At 34.4% G+C, this 17472-nt stretch overlaps 1 protein-coding gene across 1 annotated transcript; it reads left to right on the forward strand.

The window, feature by feature from the left end:
* Positions 1–2051: 2051 nt before the first annotated feature.
* On the forward strand, positions 2052–14446 carry LOC130825537 (dihydrofolate synthetase). The gene is made up of 11 exons (XM_057690810.1): positions 2052–2297; positions 2691–3064; positions 3982–4079; positions 4330–4480; positions 5299–5361; positions 5454–5615; positions 6096–6287; positions 6424–6523; positions 9129–9260; positions 13380–13511; positions 13744–14446. The coding sequence occupies exons 2-11, from the start codon at positions 2783–2785 to the stop codon at positions 14079–14081; spliced, it is 1650 nt and encodes a 549-aa protein (XP_057546793.1). The 5' UTR covers positions 2052–2297; positions 2691–2782; the 3' UTR covers positions 14082–14446.
* The last annotated feature ends 3026 nt before the right edge of the window (positions 14447–17472 follow it).

Here is a 17472-nt window from a genome sequence, read left to right on the forward strand (position 1 = left end):
TTTCAACTCTACTGGTAGTCTGGTTACCTAAGTGCAAACAGTCATTCGTCCACGCACGCACAAATTTCTCTTTGTGAGGAATCCATGTTCCAACCAAATATCGCACGACTCTCCTGTTCCTAGTCGACCAAGTAGACACAATCCCTTCCCACCTGTTTTCAAATTCAGGGATCGTGAAACTGTTAAACAAGGGGTTCCATTTTGTTTTCTTGAATATCTGCCCCTGTTGATTTCTCTTGCCGCCGCACAATTTGTCGACCATGTTCTCCACGTTATTGCCAATACGCTATACGCATAATAAATATCGTACAACTGCATTAAACAAAAATATAAAATTAATTGAGATATATATATATAGTATATAGATCAACAATAATTAATCATTAAAACCTGTTTACCTAGAAAGACAACACGAATAGCTGCAGACAAACCCTCTTCTCGATCCGTTACGATTACGTTAGGCGTCTGAACTCTGCCGTAAATATCCCTCAACCTCTCCAACACCCAAGAATAAGACACAACCGCCTCATCTCGCATCAAACAGAACGCAACCAAGAAGTTTTGATTGGTTGGCGTCATTCCAATTATTTCGTAAAGGGGCACTTTTGCTTATTATTTTTGTACGTTGTGTCTATCAACACAACATGGGGCCACGAACGTATCATCTGCATAGATGTAGGATTTGCAATCAATAATCTACTCAACTGCCCCTCACTGTCCAAGTCTCTCCAAACTACATAATTATGCTCTGTGGCCATATAAAGACAGTGTTGAAGAGGAGTCCTACCATCCATTTCTTCTCTCTTTATTAACTGTCTTACATTATAAATTTGATTCATACTAGCAAAAAAACTAGAAAAATTCCTTCTAATTGAAGTCATTATAAACGTTGGTTGCATGCCAGTTACACTAAGATCCCGTATGTGCTGCCTAATATCGATAGTCATCCTATTTACTCTTATTTGACCATCACTGTACACCAAGAACGGCTGATTATATCTTCCTTTTTCACCAGAAAACACTCTTACCGTCCAAGGTCTTTCCCCTGGTTTACGACTACTTCCTAAAATCATAAATTTACACCCACAAGCCCTACTTTTAGAACCAGGTCGGTCAGCATTGTCTAAGTTATGCAAATCACCCCTTATATTACCATAGCGGTGACATCTTAAGTACAAGCTCACTCTAGAACGTCCTTACTTTTGTTTATATGAAGCACGTGTAAATTGAAAACCAATTCTTAGTGCTATCTCATCAGCCCAAGCATGTAAATCATTTATTGAATCAAATTCCCTATCGATAACAAATCTATCAGAGTAATCTACATTATCCCCTAAGTTTTCAAAGTCCTGCAAATATAAATTTATTCTTAATAATTAAAAGATTAAACTATTTAACATATTAACGATATCAATTAGTTTAATAATTCAAATTTCAATATATTAACAATATCAATTAGTTTAATAATTCAAATTTCAATATATTAACAATATCAATACAAAAATATGAAATAAAAAATTTTACTAAATAAAATACATATATAAAATAAAATAAATTAAAATAACATAAATAAATAATTTAAGTAAACACAAAAATATATATAAATATATAATAAAATAAAATAATTTAATATAATATTTAATAAATAATAATAACTTAAAAAATAATTATAATAAATAAAAAGAATTAATTTTTCAAAAAAAAATTTTAAAAAAAATTTCCAGAACCCCCTTTAATCGCACATTTTGTGCGACTGGAGGGGATTCTAAAAATTTTTTTTTTTGAAAAATTTCGAATGGATAATTACTTATCGAATCATTATCATGCTCGTTTTGGTTCGTCATTGTTATTCGATATACACTTTTAACTTGTTTAAGTTAACATAATATTTTTAGAGAGATATTATAGTTTTTGAGTTCGAAAATTATACAGGAGTAATCTTGAAAATTCATTATATATTAATAGCGATAAAATAAAAAAGGTGGCGATATTTACTAATATCTTTTCCTTAAAAGAAAATTTTTTTTACTGATTGGATTCATTGAATATGGATCTACTACCAAATAAGCTACAGTTTCCTAGATAGATACTCATGCTTCTGCCTCTCCCTCTCTATATGCCCTTATTCTACTTCTCTTTTCTTTCTCTTGATCTATATTCTTTATAGAAACTCTTTACAACATTCAAACTGCAATTACCAGAAAATCAACCATTGATACCCACCTCGTGTGCTCAATTCATTCTATATTCCTCATGTCATTAGTATTTTTCCTTGTTCCTGAATTCTCCTACAAATGGTATGGGATTGTGAACTTATTTAGGAACTGAAAATTAAAGCTTCAGTTTTGTAATTTAATTACTCAATATAATTGCCTATTTTATGATTTGTTTGAGAATTGCGAGCTTGGATTTTGTTGATTAGGTTTCTTATATGTATAATTCTTGTTCTTTTGTGAATTTATATTAGCTTCTCATATACATGCATTTGAATGTGAATCGAATTGTGATTTATTTCTTTAGGATTGATTCACTAGTTAATTTGGTTATGAGAGCGACTTCTATTGTGTTAATTTGTTACTCATCGTCAGCTGTGTTTGGAAGGGAATTTTGATAATGAAGTAACTGAAATTAGAATTTGGCGTTGGCTTATCTTCTGATGAACCCTAAAAAGTATTATTTTTTAATTGCAGATGTTCGTTACAATTGGGAATGAATCCCGTTTGAATTAGATGTGGAAATTAGCACTCATTGTATAGAATTAAGATAATTAGCAAAGAGCAAAATGAAAGCTTTTAGTTGGTTATACAAATGTGCCAAAATTTCCAATCATTCAAACTTGGAAAGTACCTTAATTGTAAGTGCTAAACTGGGGTGTATCAGGACTTTATGTTCAGCCTCTATAAGATCAGACACACAACAGATAGTTGAATACTTAGATAGGCTGAAGAATTATGAAAAATCTGGAGTCCCAAAAAATGCTGGCACTGAAACGGATGATGGGTTTGATTTGGGTCGTATGAAGCGCTTGATGAGCTTACTTGGCAATCCACAATCAATGTACAAGGTTCTCTTCTTAGCCCTTTTTTGTGTAAGATTTTTCTGTGGATATTGAACCTAAAATGGCAGTCATGTTGTACTTTTGTAAATGATTATGCATTTATGCTTATTTTGCTTAATCTTAGTCTACAATTAGCTCTTTTGTAAGAAAAATACTTGTTGGCTCTTCATCTTCTCTTGACCTTTCATTACCTTGTCAATTCTATAATATTCGTGCTGTTATTATGGTGCAGTAAGTTATAGGATTTTTGAAGAATTTGGTGATGTTAAACAAAGAAATCGAGTTCTCAGAAATAATTTATTTTATTGCTTATGTTTTCTGTATTTTATCGACATTGGATGACTTATATATATGATAGTGTCATCAAATATCGATCAAATATAGAAAACATATGCAATAAAAGAAATTACTCCTAGAAACTTGTTTTTTCTATTTAACAAATTAACATGGTATCAAGAGCCGTAAGCAATAAAATAAGGAAAATATATATTCCTAAACTAATTAAAATATACCTTAGAAGATTTTGTAAAAATAACTAATTCCAACTGATGACATAAATTGATAATTGGATGCTTTTTGAGAATACTCTTCTATTTTGCTATTACATCACATGCACATTTTACTTATGTGAAGTTACAAAAGATGTTTGCTATCAAGACTCAAGAGTTAATAGGATACAACCTCTTTGTTTTTAAAAGGTAAGGTTGGATATTTCTTCCTTGAAGCCTAAACCCTTCCTCTGCAGGAGCCTCTTTATGGCATTTTGGGGTAATAGAATGTTGTGATGGAACATTAACTTATGTTTTTACGCTTGGTTTGAGCTGTTCAAACCTCAACATTTGTTTCTACAATAGCTAATATTGAATAAGTATATTTACACATTCTGTACAAATGGATTGACTGTAACCATCTGATATATATAGACAGTTCATGTTGCTGGAACAAAAGGCAAGGGCTCCACTGCTGCATTCTTGTCTAATATTTTGAGGGCTGAGGGTTATCGTGTTGGTTGCTATACTAGGTAAGTTATGTTTTTCCTTTATATAATCTTTTTTGTAGTTAGAAGTTAATCTGATTTTTTGTTGCAACTTTATGTGGCACTTGGAATAGAGCTTTTAAAATTTTCTTTAATCGTTATTCTATACAAAATGTCTGGGCTATCTATATTTTTTCCTAAGGCTCAGCCAAAAAGCCTTGGAATGTTTGATTTTGTGTGATTATGTTGATGTCATCGAATTTATTTTTTCATCCTTGCATTTCTATATGAATAGCCCTCATATCCGAACTATAAGGGAGCGTATGTCTGTGGGATTACGAGATGAACCGGTGCCAGCAGATTTGTTGCATTCTCTTTTTGTGAGGATCAGGAGGTTCCTTGATCAGGCTGTGGCTAATGAGCATGGGCTGCTGAGTCATTTTGAGGTAGATACACGTCTATTGTGTTATGAGTTATTTGAAAAGATCGAATTTTGAAGAAATTCATTTCTGTCCTATTTGTGGAATGAAAGCAAAGTTTAATCATTTCGATTACAAGTGGGTTGTGGCCTAATTCCATTGTGTGGATATGCAAAAAATATGCGGTGTCTATGCATGAAATGCTAGCAACACTTTCTTAATCAGGAAAACTGTTAGCTCATTGATTGAGCATGTGAACATCATACTTTCGACCATGCCACATTGACACTGGGGTTTGAAACTCGAACTACCTCATTAGTTTGGTATTGTTAGTTTGTATCTGCATGTGATGTTGACCTTTCCTGCACCCTCTTCACTAACTCATGGTCCCTCCTTTACCTTGTATGTGCTCCTTCCTAACACTGTTGCTGTGGTTCAAGGGTGGAGTGTGCACAAATTGACCCATTGAGTGGATTGGTCACCTTGAGATATACCTCTTTTGATGTCTTATTGTGTGATTAAGAAATTTTCTTGTTTTTATTAGTTTGTATTTATCTTTTGGCAACCATCAATGATCTATCTATTGTTAGATTATGTAAATTGTGCAGTTTTGCTAGGATTTTTAGGAGCATTGATTCTTTTTAAAATAGCACATATCAATATACCTGGTCTTGAGTACACGTTCTATAAATAATTGAGGAAAACCAAAAAGTCGGATTAACAAAGCATATAAACTCATTCAACTTTTGTTTTTCTATTTTCCTTCTTGTTTGCATTATTTTGAACTGCACTAACTTGAGTGCAGTTGTTGTATCTTACTTGTACTGATAACAGAAGACTTTTAGGTTCTTACGGCTGTAGCATTTACTCTTTTTGCTGATCAGAATGTTGATATCGCTGTTGTTGAGGTAATTATTGAGCTCCGCAGATGTCAATATTACTTCCTTTGAATGTGTTTACCCGTGCACGTATGTTCTTGTGATTAATGTGAAAATGCCAGGCTGGGTTAGGCGGATCACGGGATGCTACCAACATACTCACTAGTAATGAGCTTGCTGCAGCAGTGATAACGACTATAGGAAAGGAACACCTGGCTGCTCTTGGTGGTTCCTTGGAAAGCATAGCATTGGCGAAGTCAGGGATTATCAAACATGGCCGCCCAGTTCAGTGCTTCTTCCTTTGTTGATTTCTACTTGAGATAATTAGTTACATGATCAAATTTGATGTTATTATTGTGTTTTCTTTGTTGGAGTTACTCTTCGTGTCTAGTATCTGTGGATTTTGTAAGTCTTTGGATGTCGCCAAATGTAGGTGAGTGTGGCCTTGATATGAAGTTAGTCCTCAGTTTGAGATGTTTGTGGCAATCCTTGGCTTTGAACATTCATGCTACCTGCCTTAGATTTTTAAAGCTGTGAGAAATTTAACTTTTCGGCCTTTTCTAACTGGGAGTTTTAGTAACTTGTGTGGCAGTGAATTTCGTGAAGCTATGTGATAACCTTGTTTCCAGGAGCCGCAGAGTTTTAATTTTATCAGTGCGACTTTAATGTTGTGGAAGAAAATACATTTCTGTATATGATTTCAGTCACAGTATTGTCTGTTTTTTTGCTATATTCTTGACTGGTTACTTTGTTTAATTTCATAGGTAATTCTTGGGGGGCCATTTCTTCCTCACGTTGAGCAAATTATACGTAATAAAGCTTTGTCAATCTGCTCACCAGTTGTATCTGTTTGTGATTCTGAAAAAAACAGTGTCATAAATGGTTTTGGAATTGTCGATGGTGAACCACGCCAATCTTGTGACATATTGCTTCAAATTCAGAAGGACATACCATTGGTATGTACAACATTAACAGATCTTTAAATTATTCATCTAAATTCTGAAGCTCGTGTTTATGCTTTGCTTTAAAACAACATTTTTGCTCCTACAGCCCAATTTTTGTCCATTGACTAAATAAATTGTTTTCTTGCAGTGTATAGAGTTAAGTGCCTTGAATTTATCAATGCTTGGGTATCACCAACTTCATAATGCTGTAACTGCAACTTGTGCTGCATTATGCCTTCGTAATGAAGGTGAAGATTACCCTGTCTATTTCTTGCTTCTGTTGTTTATGCATACATTTATCATGCAGGCAACACTTTCTTTTTGTTTTGTGATAGTTATGGTACAATTTAGTGGGAAAATCCCCCATCAAAAAGCTACAGAACAACTCCCAAATTTACTGTCCTGTCGAACTTTTAATCGGTGAGAAGGCTTCTTTGCTTTTCATAAGCAACAGTTAGTTGAATCCATGTCCTTTATTTTTGTTTTATTCCTTGAGGAAATATCATTGCCTCAAGTTTTCTACTATCAAGGTTCCTCTTAAAATCAGCAATAGCTCACCAGCATTGTTGTTCATATAATCATATCTCTAAAGTTGGCAGAGAATGCATCAGTGTACAAATATAGAATCCATAAGATTCTTAGAGGCATTGTGTAAAAACATAGCCGCATCGCATCACATCGACTGTGCTGTAAAGATTGTCAAAACAACGAACCGATATTTCCCGCGTTGTAAAGGTGTAAATAAAACCGCGTTTTGTCCGCATCAAGGGGTATCTTATGATTCAACCGATATTTAGGCCTTACAATAACTGCATCACTCACGTCATCACCATTCCGTTACTGCGATCGCGATCGTAACTAACTGCATTTTTACATTATGCTCAGAGGCTAACTTTTTATTTTTTCATTCAAGGTAAAGATCCTGTATTGGGCCATTAGCTCTATCTTCATTGCTGTTCATTCCCAAAGTGTGCTGTGAATACTGATGGGTTCAAGTGTACAATCTTGGTGTTCATGTAGTATGTACTCCACCCACCTCTCATACCAGGAAAACCTTTTGCTGCTTCATCTGTATTGAGTACAAAACAGTCTCGTAAATAAAATGCTTTGATGATGGGGAACAGGGTGAAGTAGTGTACTTCAAATATATCGGCAAAAATTCAAGTTCTTCCAGTCTCATCAATCTTTTGTGCATTAAGGCTTTTATTTCCTCTGTTTTCACTTCATCAAAAAATTAAATTTATTTGGCAGCTACCAATATCATGTCCACCAGAAAGATTTTTAAAATAAAGAGGCCAATCACCAGAAAAATATTACCTTTAGTTTTTAAGCTTTGACGAGACACGATTGAAGTTGTATTTTGGTGCAGCTTCTCTAACTTTCTCTCATGAACTCTTTGTAGACATGCATTGTCTGAGGCTTATGGTCAGGAATTTTTTTTTAATGTTGCAAATCAAGCAATGAGGGACATCATTAAATCTTATGTTTACACTATTAGTGTTATAGAGAATTGATCATGCATGACCAAGTGTAAAAATACGGTAATAACAAAACGATGATGCAATAATGAGAGTGATATGGGTATCGTAACGCCTAAATATCTGTCGAAACCATTTATAATCCTATGATATGGACCAATATGCAACTTTTTACACCTTTACAACGAGGTAAATATCAGTTTGTTTTTTTAAAACCTTTACAACGCGGTCAATGCAATGCGATGTCGCCTTATTTTACACTATGCCACCCTTCCCCCATTGATTATTTGGTTCTTACCCGGCTTTGTGTAACCAATCAGTAGCAGATTCAATCAAAAGCTAGCCATCAAAGACAGTCATGTCAGAGAGCTTCCCTTTTTCTTTCATTGGAAACCTCCAAAGCATTTTGCTAATGGAATTTTGGAGATAAAACGTTATTATAAATTTAGGTCTTCCATCCTTTCGCTTCATCACACATCAAATATCTATTTGTCATTTTGGACTGTTTTTTCAAGGGGTGATTTGCACTCCCACATGTGGTCTTAACATCAGGTTTGGCAACCATTTCCAATCACTACACATGAACCTTTAGCTAGTGTGCTTTCCAATACACCTCACCACATGTTTGGAATTTCATTCTTAGGCTAAAACATATTGATATGCAAAATTATTCTGCCAGTGCCTTTGACATTATTTTCTTGGGGCCAACCTTCATCACAAGGAAGAGTAAAGAGATTGATTTTGTTCAAGATCGTTTAACACATTGCAAAGAAGATAGAAAAGTGGATGTTTTGGACTTTGAGGAGCTTAGTAGAGTAAGTGGTAGGCTGAAATGACATGGATGGCATAAGTTAATAATGACATGAAAAATTGGAATTTACAAGACTAGATGACAATAGATAGGAATAATGAAAAAGGAGAATATATGTAGATGATCATTAGAATTTAGAACTTTTTTCCTTGCGGATTAGTTTCAAAATTCTTTTAATACAGGATACGCCGAGGAAAAGGGAAAAAGTAGGTGAGAATCAAACTCATTTCCAGGAAAGTGGTACTTACTCTCCAATTGAGACAAAACACGATTCTCAGATTAGTGTTAGATATTTTTGTTAGTATTCGATTAGATAGGCCAAATATTTTTTGTTAGCGACCCCATGCTGGTGTGTTTTGGCTTATGTAGCCGATCTTATATTGTTGAGATTAAGGCTTTTGTTGTAGATGCAAACTCCTTACTCTCTAGGGCTTTGGCATGTGTTCGATTTCTGTTTATCCCTTGATAGACAAACATAATGAATCGTACCAAGATTTCCACGATTTTGGATCTGATTTAATCTAGAATGTTGCTTGCTTTTCATTAGCTCTACTGTTGTGTCAGGTTGGAGGGTTACTGATGAATCCATTCGTACTGGATTGGAGAGTACACAATTGCTTGGTAGAGGCCAGTTTTTGAAGATCCAAGAAATTGAAGCATTAGGACTTCCTGGATCAATGGTGTTGCTCGACGGAGGTTTGCTAGTTCTATTCTTTTTCACTTAAGTTTTGAGTATTATTATTAGACAAATGTTTACAAAATCACATTTCATAATATTTTTGTAAAAAAAAACTACCTTTTATGTTTCTTATAATAAGACTTTAACACCACCATACTAACAATTCTCATCCAAAAGCAACAGTTAGTTCATGGTTTTACTAGCGTATGACCTTCTATATAAGAGCTCTTCCTCTCTTATTCTCTCCTTTATCCGCATGAATTAACACGCAAATTTCATAGATGTTATAATGGTGGTGCTTTGAAATCAAATGGTTATGTAAGGCGCTGATTTGAAAGAATATTATAAAGATGGCTTTGTGAAAATTTTATTTTCTTTTTGGCAAATGAGTTATATTAACCATAAAAACAGTGAATGTACAAGAGAAACCCACGGGAGGGACAAAAGCTACTAAAAACCCTCAAAACATAGAAAAAAAACGATTAACCCAAAAAGGGACTAAAAAAAATCACCCCTAACATATATAACCATGGCATACTAATCAACCAGAACCACCAAAACCAAAACTATGCAAAAAAAAAAAGAGGAAAAGCGAAGCAGGACTAGGATGCTAGCTACCACCAACCAAAGGCGCTACATGCCTGAACCAACAAACAAAAGCTATAGCAGAAGCAGCCACAAATACCAACAGTAGCAGGGAACAGTGGAACATAAAACACAGCAGCAATGGTCTAGACAGTGGCCCAGAGAGCTCAGCCACCTGCAAGGTCAGCAGGCGATACTGTCATCTGCACACCTCACTGCAGCCCATGAGACCCACTCATACAAAGCCACCTGCAGACAGACATCAACCAAGCCACCCAACAGAGCAGAACCGAAAAAGAGGAGGGCTTCCAAAGGCTGACAGATATTCACACACCTTCACATGCCTTCTACGTCACACCACCTACAGCCAACACCAACCTTAAACAGTCCCACCAACATCCCATTAAAATCCCAGAGCTCAAAGAGGGGTATTACCGGACCTAAGCAGCGGCCATTCATCCTCTATACCCAGAATTTTAAAGTTATTCTGTTTATCATCAGAGGGGTTTAGGATTATAGCCCTAAATTGAGACTTATTCCAATTAGGACCATGTTCACATTGATGATGATTAGGAGCGAATAGGTTTCCTTGCTGTTTGTGTTATCCTTTGCAACGCTTTGTTCCGGGTTGACCATAATAGGAGCTTTTCTAGGCACACATTTCCAATTTTCTTTGGGTGGGTGTTGAGAAGGAGGAGCCTTCATTTGTTCACACCTATGCCCAGCCATCAAATATCAATCACAAAATCTTAGAACTCATTCATACAACACCTTATGCTTAAGAGTTTTCCCATTATTATATTCAATATGGATATTAGAGAGAGGGGGACGTGTGACATCAATTTCCACTTTCAATCTAGCAAGGATACTGTAGCGAGTTTAGTTGTGCACTCATTTGCATACTAAGGGACTCGATCGCACTACAAATTTTAGTCTATAAAGATAGTGAGTATCTCTTAAATTGTGGGTTTGTTAGTTCTTTGTTCTACATATGTGCTAATTCTATATAATTATGGTGCCATTCAGAACTCTAATTTCTCTAAATGTAAGTGGGTTATTGTAGTATAGAGGGGAAGAGCACCCAATGTCCTCCACATTTGGATCACAATTTTTCTTTACATTGCTCCAACTTGGATGTCAGTATTCTGAGAATCTAAACCAACAATCACTTTGTTTGATAAGAGGAAATGGAGAGAAATGGAGGGAAACAAAAGGGAATGGGACGAGATCTCTTTTTGATAAAAAGTGGGAGAAGGCATGGATCCATTTCCCTCTATCTTGAATAACACCATCCCTTCAATGTTGGAGAGATATGAAGGGATAGTGAAGCTCCATCTTCTTCTCCCTTTTTCTTTCCCTTTCCTCCCCTTTCTATATTATTGTTGAAAGAAGCTATCAATAATTTTTTTAGCCTTAGTCTATGGTCTCCATATGCAGTGCGGGGTGGCATAGGTACGCCAGTCCCTCAAATATTTTATCACTTTTATTGTTGATCGAATTTTGAAGAGTGATTACTTGCTCTTTCCTTGAATATTTTGGAACGTGTTTTATGCCTATTCATGTTGAATGAAAAAACTCGTAGTCAAGTTTAGTTTAAGATTACACAGTTATCAACTTCATCAAAAGTTAGTTACAGACTATACGAAGCTTTTTAAAACAAGTGACTAACTCGTTTGCAATTACTTCTCAATGCTAATGGGGTTTGATACATTTTTCATATTCTACTTTACTTGTTTTAGTTGTAGTTTAATGTAGAAAATGATAAATCCATATGACGATAACCATTCTTAATTTTGTACTTCCTATTCTTCCTATCCAAGGACAATTGTTAATATTTTCCAAAAAATTCTCCCACTTGTCGAACTCTTTCTTTCGTATCTTCTTCTCATCCGCCATTTCTTTTTCATGATGATGTCGTCGCTTTCTTTGACATCCTCGTCAACACCAACTCACCGATACACCTGGCATAGACATCGCCAATTAGTCCTCCTTCGCGTTTCTTCTTCAATCTGGGCTGCCATCGTCATTGCGCGTCCTTCCAGCACCAAGTTTCCTCACCTGACCTGGACTACCACCAGATCCGCGACAGAGAAGGCTATCAACACTTACTTTTTCACCATCCTTCATCAATTTTCCATCGTTACTGCTCTTTTTCTTAACGTCCTATTTTTTCTCTTCTTCCATCTCTTCTTATTTCTCCACTTTTTGTGATTAGTGGGATTTCCAAGATTCTTGAATTGCCCTGGTCCACAACCACCACCGCCATAACCACCACTGTATCGCCATTTCCTCTTTGTTTTTTCTTTTTCCTCATTCCTTGATTTCCACCAATAATTTCCTTCCACTTTTAATCGTAGTGTCAAGACATAATGCTCACGAGTTTTGTGTATGGGCAAAAAGCTTTGGGTTGACAATTTTGGGTGGTTTTGAAATTCATGGGACAATTTTCTTTTGTGATTTTGATTTTGGTAAGTGGAACTTTTAGATCATGGCCTGACTCGATTTGAGACTGGTTTGATTGTTGTCCATCTGCGTTGAGAGGAGTTCAGGTTTGTTTGGGTGCTTGTTTGGGAGTTGATAGATGGGTTCGTGGATAGTTTCGGTTCTAGTTAGGGGTAATGATGGGTTGTTGAGGTGGGAGGATATGGGCCTCGATTGCTCACCTTTCTCTTCTTTCATTAAAGATGAGAAGAAAATCCTCATGCCTATTTCCTTACATTCATGCCTAAAACACCCGTTTTCACCAAAATCTTCCTCACACCATTCACATAGACTTTTTCTCCATTTCTCACACATTTCTTGAATAGATTGAGATTTTAATGAGTGAATAATCTTGTCTTTTACAGCTTGGATTTTCTTTAATGGAGGAAAAGTCTTGTCAAAATTCTCAAGAAAATCATCTACCGAATCTATTCTTGAGTGTCGGTGAGGTCGCTGGAAAGAAGGATTGTGATACCAATTTTTATGACTTGAGGTGGCCATGAATTTGATCAGATTTTGAAAATGTAGGAAAATAAAAAGGATAGTAAAGGGTAAGCAAACTGATGACAGTATGAGAAAATGTATTACAAGCTTTTAGATAGGCTTGTTATCTACCAAAGAGTCAACAACTCATTACAATAATTTTCTTCGTTTTTCTCCCCCACTCTCTTCTTATTTATAGGCTAACTAAAATAAGATTCTAACTAACTCTTAACAACTTTAACAAACTCAAATTCTAACTAAGATGCTCTTATCCACTTGTGTAAGGTAATGCCAGTCATAACAATACGTTTGAAGGCTCAGTTCTTTGACATAGGAATACAGGGATCTTCATGTTTACCAATTAGAATCTTTAGCTGGATTGAACCCTCATAATGGAGTAAATTCCAGAGTACTAAAGCGGCAATTTAATGACTTATGGTTTTGTTTTAGTAAAATACTTATGTTGAATGAGGTGAATGTCACTTTAGATTTTGAAGCCATTCTATTGTTTGAGGATGGTCATTTTGATTATGCACTATTAATAATCGTTTGAACAATGTAGTTAGTTGGTTTGTTTGTCATTTCAGCCCACACCCTGGATTCTGCTAATGCATTGGCGAACATGATTTCTACCGTATGCCCAAACTCTAGGTTGATGCTGGTGGTTGCAATGGCAGATGACAAAGATCACATTGGTTTTGCCAAGGAACTCCTTTCAGGTTGGTCTTTCAAATTGCCATATATACACAGTTTCAAAGTGTTCAATATAAGTTTAAAGGTTGTGGAGCTATTTCGGGTAAATTGATTTGGTTTCTGATGTTCAAACTACTACATACAACATATGCAAAATATGAACGTGTGCCCGTGGTCTATACTTTCGGTTCTATGTTTGATTGGGCGCTTAAAGTAGGCGTGTGAAGGAAGCTAAAGCTTGACCTTGTCTAATTACAGGTCTACGTTTCGAAGCTGTTTTCATGACAGAAGTAGATATTGCAGGAGACAAATCCAGAAGTGCTTCAGCAATGTTTTTGAAAGATATTTGGACTACAAAATGCAGGGATCTTGGTATCGAGTTTGAAGATACTAATGATCCGAAATCATTGAATGCTGCAGCTCGTAATATTGGAAATTCAAATAAAATGGTTGTCGCTGCTGAAACTTCTTTAACAAAATGTTTGATGGTTGGTAATAAGATTCTCAAAGCAAGGACAGGGGATCAATTAGGTTTAATTGTAATTACTGGATCTTTGCATATTGTTTCATCTATATTGTCTTCAATCCATGGCTAAGCTGCTGCTTGGATTAGACATGGGTGGCATGCAGGTAGCCCGAGAACAACCCGCCATTAGCTCAGCTCGCCTCGGCAAAAGACACAAAGCTATAGACCATGCACGTACAGTGACGAAGATTTTTCGACTTGTCACGACATTGGATTAAGCAGAATGGGCCGCCAGCTTTTTGGCACGAGGCACGACTCATTAGGCCCAATCTAGCCCAACACAATTTTGGCCTTTTTCAACATTTTTATATTCATCTTATTGTTATTTAGTTAATTTTTTTTTTATCAAATATCAATTTTTAGTTTTTATTATTGATATAGGTCAATTAAGGAAATGATGTATTTTTCATAATAATATATTTTACTTCTTATTTATGAGTTTCATGTTGCATATAGTTATATATTCATATAGTATTTTTCAAAATTTATATTTTCAGCTTTATTGTAAATGTAAATAAACCAAAAGAAAATTCATATATTTTTTTCTTCTATTTCAATCAATTATTTGAATTAATTATTCACTCTAAAATTTGAGACCATATTTTGAAATATAGACTAATCGGTTGATTAAGCTGTGTTATGGGTGTCCTTTCAAAAAAAAAAGGTGTGTTAGGGTGGATTTATTGGTTCTCATTGGGGGTGGAGTAAAGTATTTGGAGATCCAATTTATTTTTTAAAATTTTTAAATTGGGGATCATTTATAATTGAAAAGAAAGATTTTTTTAAATTAACTAAATCAAAAATTTAACACTGTTGGTCTCTTAGGTTTTGATGATGACTTCACTTTTAAATAAACAAGCATGTTTTAGAGATTGTTTTGCAGGTGAATATCCGATTTTGTTGAAATCGTTGATGAAGTCTATGACTTGGTTCGTGGAAGTTGTACGTGTCTTAGAATATCCAAAAAGTTAGATAAGTGCTTAGGACGTTAAAGGTAGACAGACGGTCTACTGTTCCCAAAGTTGACAATCTGACTGAAGTTGTAGATGGAGACAGTACACTGTTCCCATGTCGCAGGTCTGGAGAAAAACATCGGCTGAAAAATTGCGAATTAATTATTTTCTGTTTTTAAGTTGATGTAACGGTTAAGAATTAAATTAATTGCTTAATTAATTAATAAATTGGTTGGCAAAACTATTTTTAGGTTATCTAAAAATAGCTTAAGACTTATTCTTTTTAAGATTGAGATCTCCTATTATTTAGGATCTTTTGTTTTAATTCCTATGCTATTTTTAGCTTGAAGGAACCGTTTTTCTCTTTGAGCAAATGACAGCCGGACGTTTATTTTTGGCATTCCACTATCTTTTTCTTTTGAGAACGTGTAGGATAGTGGTAGGTATGTCTAAGGTAACTGCCGGCTGTTTCCACTATAAATAGGAGGAACTTTGCTCAAACCGAATGAGGATCCGAGAGTGTCCATAAACGGAGATCTATTAAGAAAAATATTTTCAGCTATTCAATACCAATTAATTTATTATATTTTTCTTAAAGCAATTATTTAATTTTTATCCTTTTGAGAATTTGGCCTTATAAGGGTATTTGTGTGTTTTGTTGTAACTAGACTTAAGGGAAGTCTAGGGGAATAGAGAAGCTTCAAGAGAAGCGTGAGAAGAGAAAGAGAAGGAGAAAGAGAAGAAAAAGAGAAGTAGGCCTAGAATAGAGAAGCTTCAAGTGAAGCAAATTGTTTTATGTGATTGTAATTGATTGCCTAAAACATAGTGAGAATTTTGAAATCCCGGGGGGTCGTGGTTTTTCCTTCTTATTAGGCCAAGAAGGTTTCCACGTAAAATCGTTGTCTCTTTTTATCTTTTTCATTTTAAGTTTAAGTTTTATTTTATTATAATTCCGCAAAAATTAGAGGCAAAAATCTTAAACTTAATACACAACAATTCACCCCCCTCTTGTTGCATTCAATCATCTATTTGCATTTCTACAAACACAATTATATTTTTAAGTATTATCATTAAATAAAAATTCAATGCAATTTCTAATTACATTAATATTAATTTTATAAAAATAACTTAAATTAATTTGTTACAAGTTAAATTTTCATCTCTAATGTTAAGAAGGAAGAGAAAAAAAAAGTAATGGCTTGATGGAAAATAGTAAAAACAAAGTGTAAAAGTTTTAAGGATTGAAAAATTAAGAAATAAAATGTTAATTATTTCTAGCGTTTAATAAATAGACGAAAATTACGTAAAACTCCAGCCAACTACTCGACCTCATTAATATATTACTTTAATATAATTTTTTGCTAATGAGACCTTTTAAATTTGAGGCCCTGTACGATTATGCACCCACATCTTCTTAGAACCGCCCATGATTCTCATGACATGTCTCGCCCTACCCTTGGCCCGCTCAGACACCACTTACAGACGGTGGACATGACACGAGATATTCCCAACTTTAGAAAGGATGATATATTTTGAGTTTATTTGTTCATCTTTTTATTAATATCAGTAATGGTAAAAAAAATTATCATGTTAATTTAGCAAACAATAGCATGTCACTTCCATGGAATCAAACTCTATGTGAAGTAAGTTTTTACTTTACATTTTTTTATTATAATTTAGTATCTTTTTTATTTTTTATTTTTTTATTGTAAGGTAGGCTAAATGAAGGAAAGGGCTAAATTAAAATCAATCTCAAGACTTTATTTGGAGAAAGTGGTATTATTTTAACTGAACTACTCAAATCTTATCCAGTATCATTGACGATTTTTCTAAATGATAAAGAATGAGAATAAATTTTTAGAAAGAAAACTATTATAAAAATTTGGACATGTAAAGGTTTTCCAGTCAAAATTAGGTTATATTATGTTTTTTTAGTATATCATATACCGAACAAGTGGTAATAGCACAATTTATATATGTTTTTAATAAAACTTCACATATGTAATTAAGTTTTCCAATCAAAATTATGTTAAAATTCCACTACTAAAGTCATAATACTTATAAAGAGCCACAAAGAAACATTAAGTATGAGCATTGATATACACTATATAGATTTTTGTGCCAACCACAATTTATATATGTTTTTAATAAAACTTCACATATATAATTAAGTTATTATTATGCAATTTTTAGATTGAAGTAAAAGATAAATTAATTTAATTTGATAACAGTTAAAATATATAATAAGATTTGTTGTGATTGGTGTGACTTGAGTGCACATTTGATGAGGTGCATTCATGTGTGACCTTTGGGATGGAATCCTATGAATGTGTTAATATGGGTGTATTAAGTTAAGTTTTGATGATTGATTTATGATGGTGATTAAGTATGGATTAATAAGGTAATGAAGTGTGAAGAGTTATGGGACTTAATGAAGAAGTGCAAAGGGCTCCTAGGATGCTGTTTTTGACTCTTCAAGTACTTGGGGATATTTCATTATCATTTATT

Source organism: Amaranthus tricolor, chromosome 10 (assembly GCF_026212465.1).
Source record: "Amaranthus tricolor cultivar Red isolate AtriRed21 chromosome 10, ASM2621246v1, whole genome shotgun sequence".
NCBI lineage: Eukaryota > Viridiplantae > Streptophyta > Magnoliopsida > Caryophyllales > Amaranthaceae > Amaranthus > Amaranthus tricolor.

What these genes read in the sequence shown, in the direction of transcription:
- LOC130825537 (XM_057690810.1), top strand. Translation starts at nt 2,783, where the DNA reads ATGAAAGCTTTTAGTTGGTTATACAAATGTGCCAAAATTTCCAATCAT. An exon ending in CGTGTTGGTTGCTATACTAG is followed by an intron (nt 4,080 to 4,329) that starts GTAAGTTATGTT and finishes CTATATGAATAG; the next exon opens with CCCTCATATCCGAACTATAA. An exon ending in AATGGTGTTGCTCGACGGAG is followed by an intron (nt 9,261 to 13,379) that starts GTTTGCTAGTTC and finishes TTGTCATTTCAG; the next exon opens with CCCACACCCTGGATTCTGCT.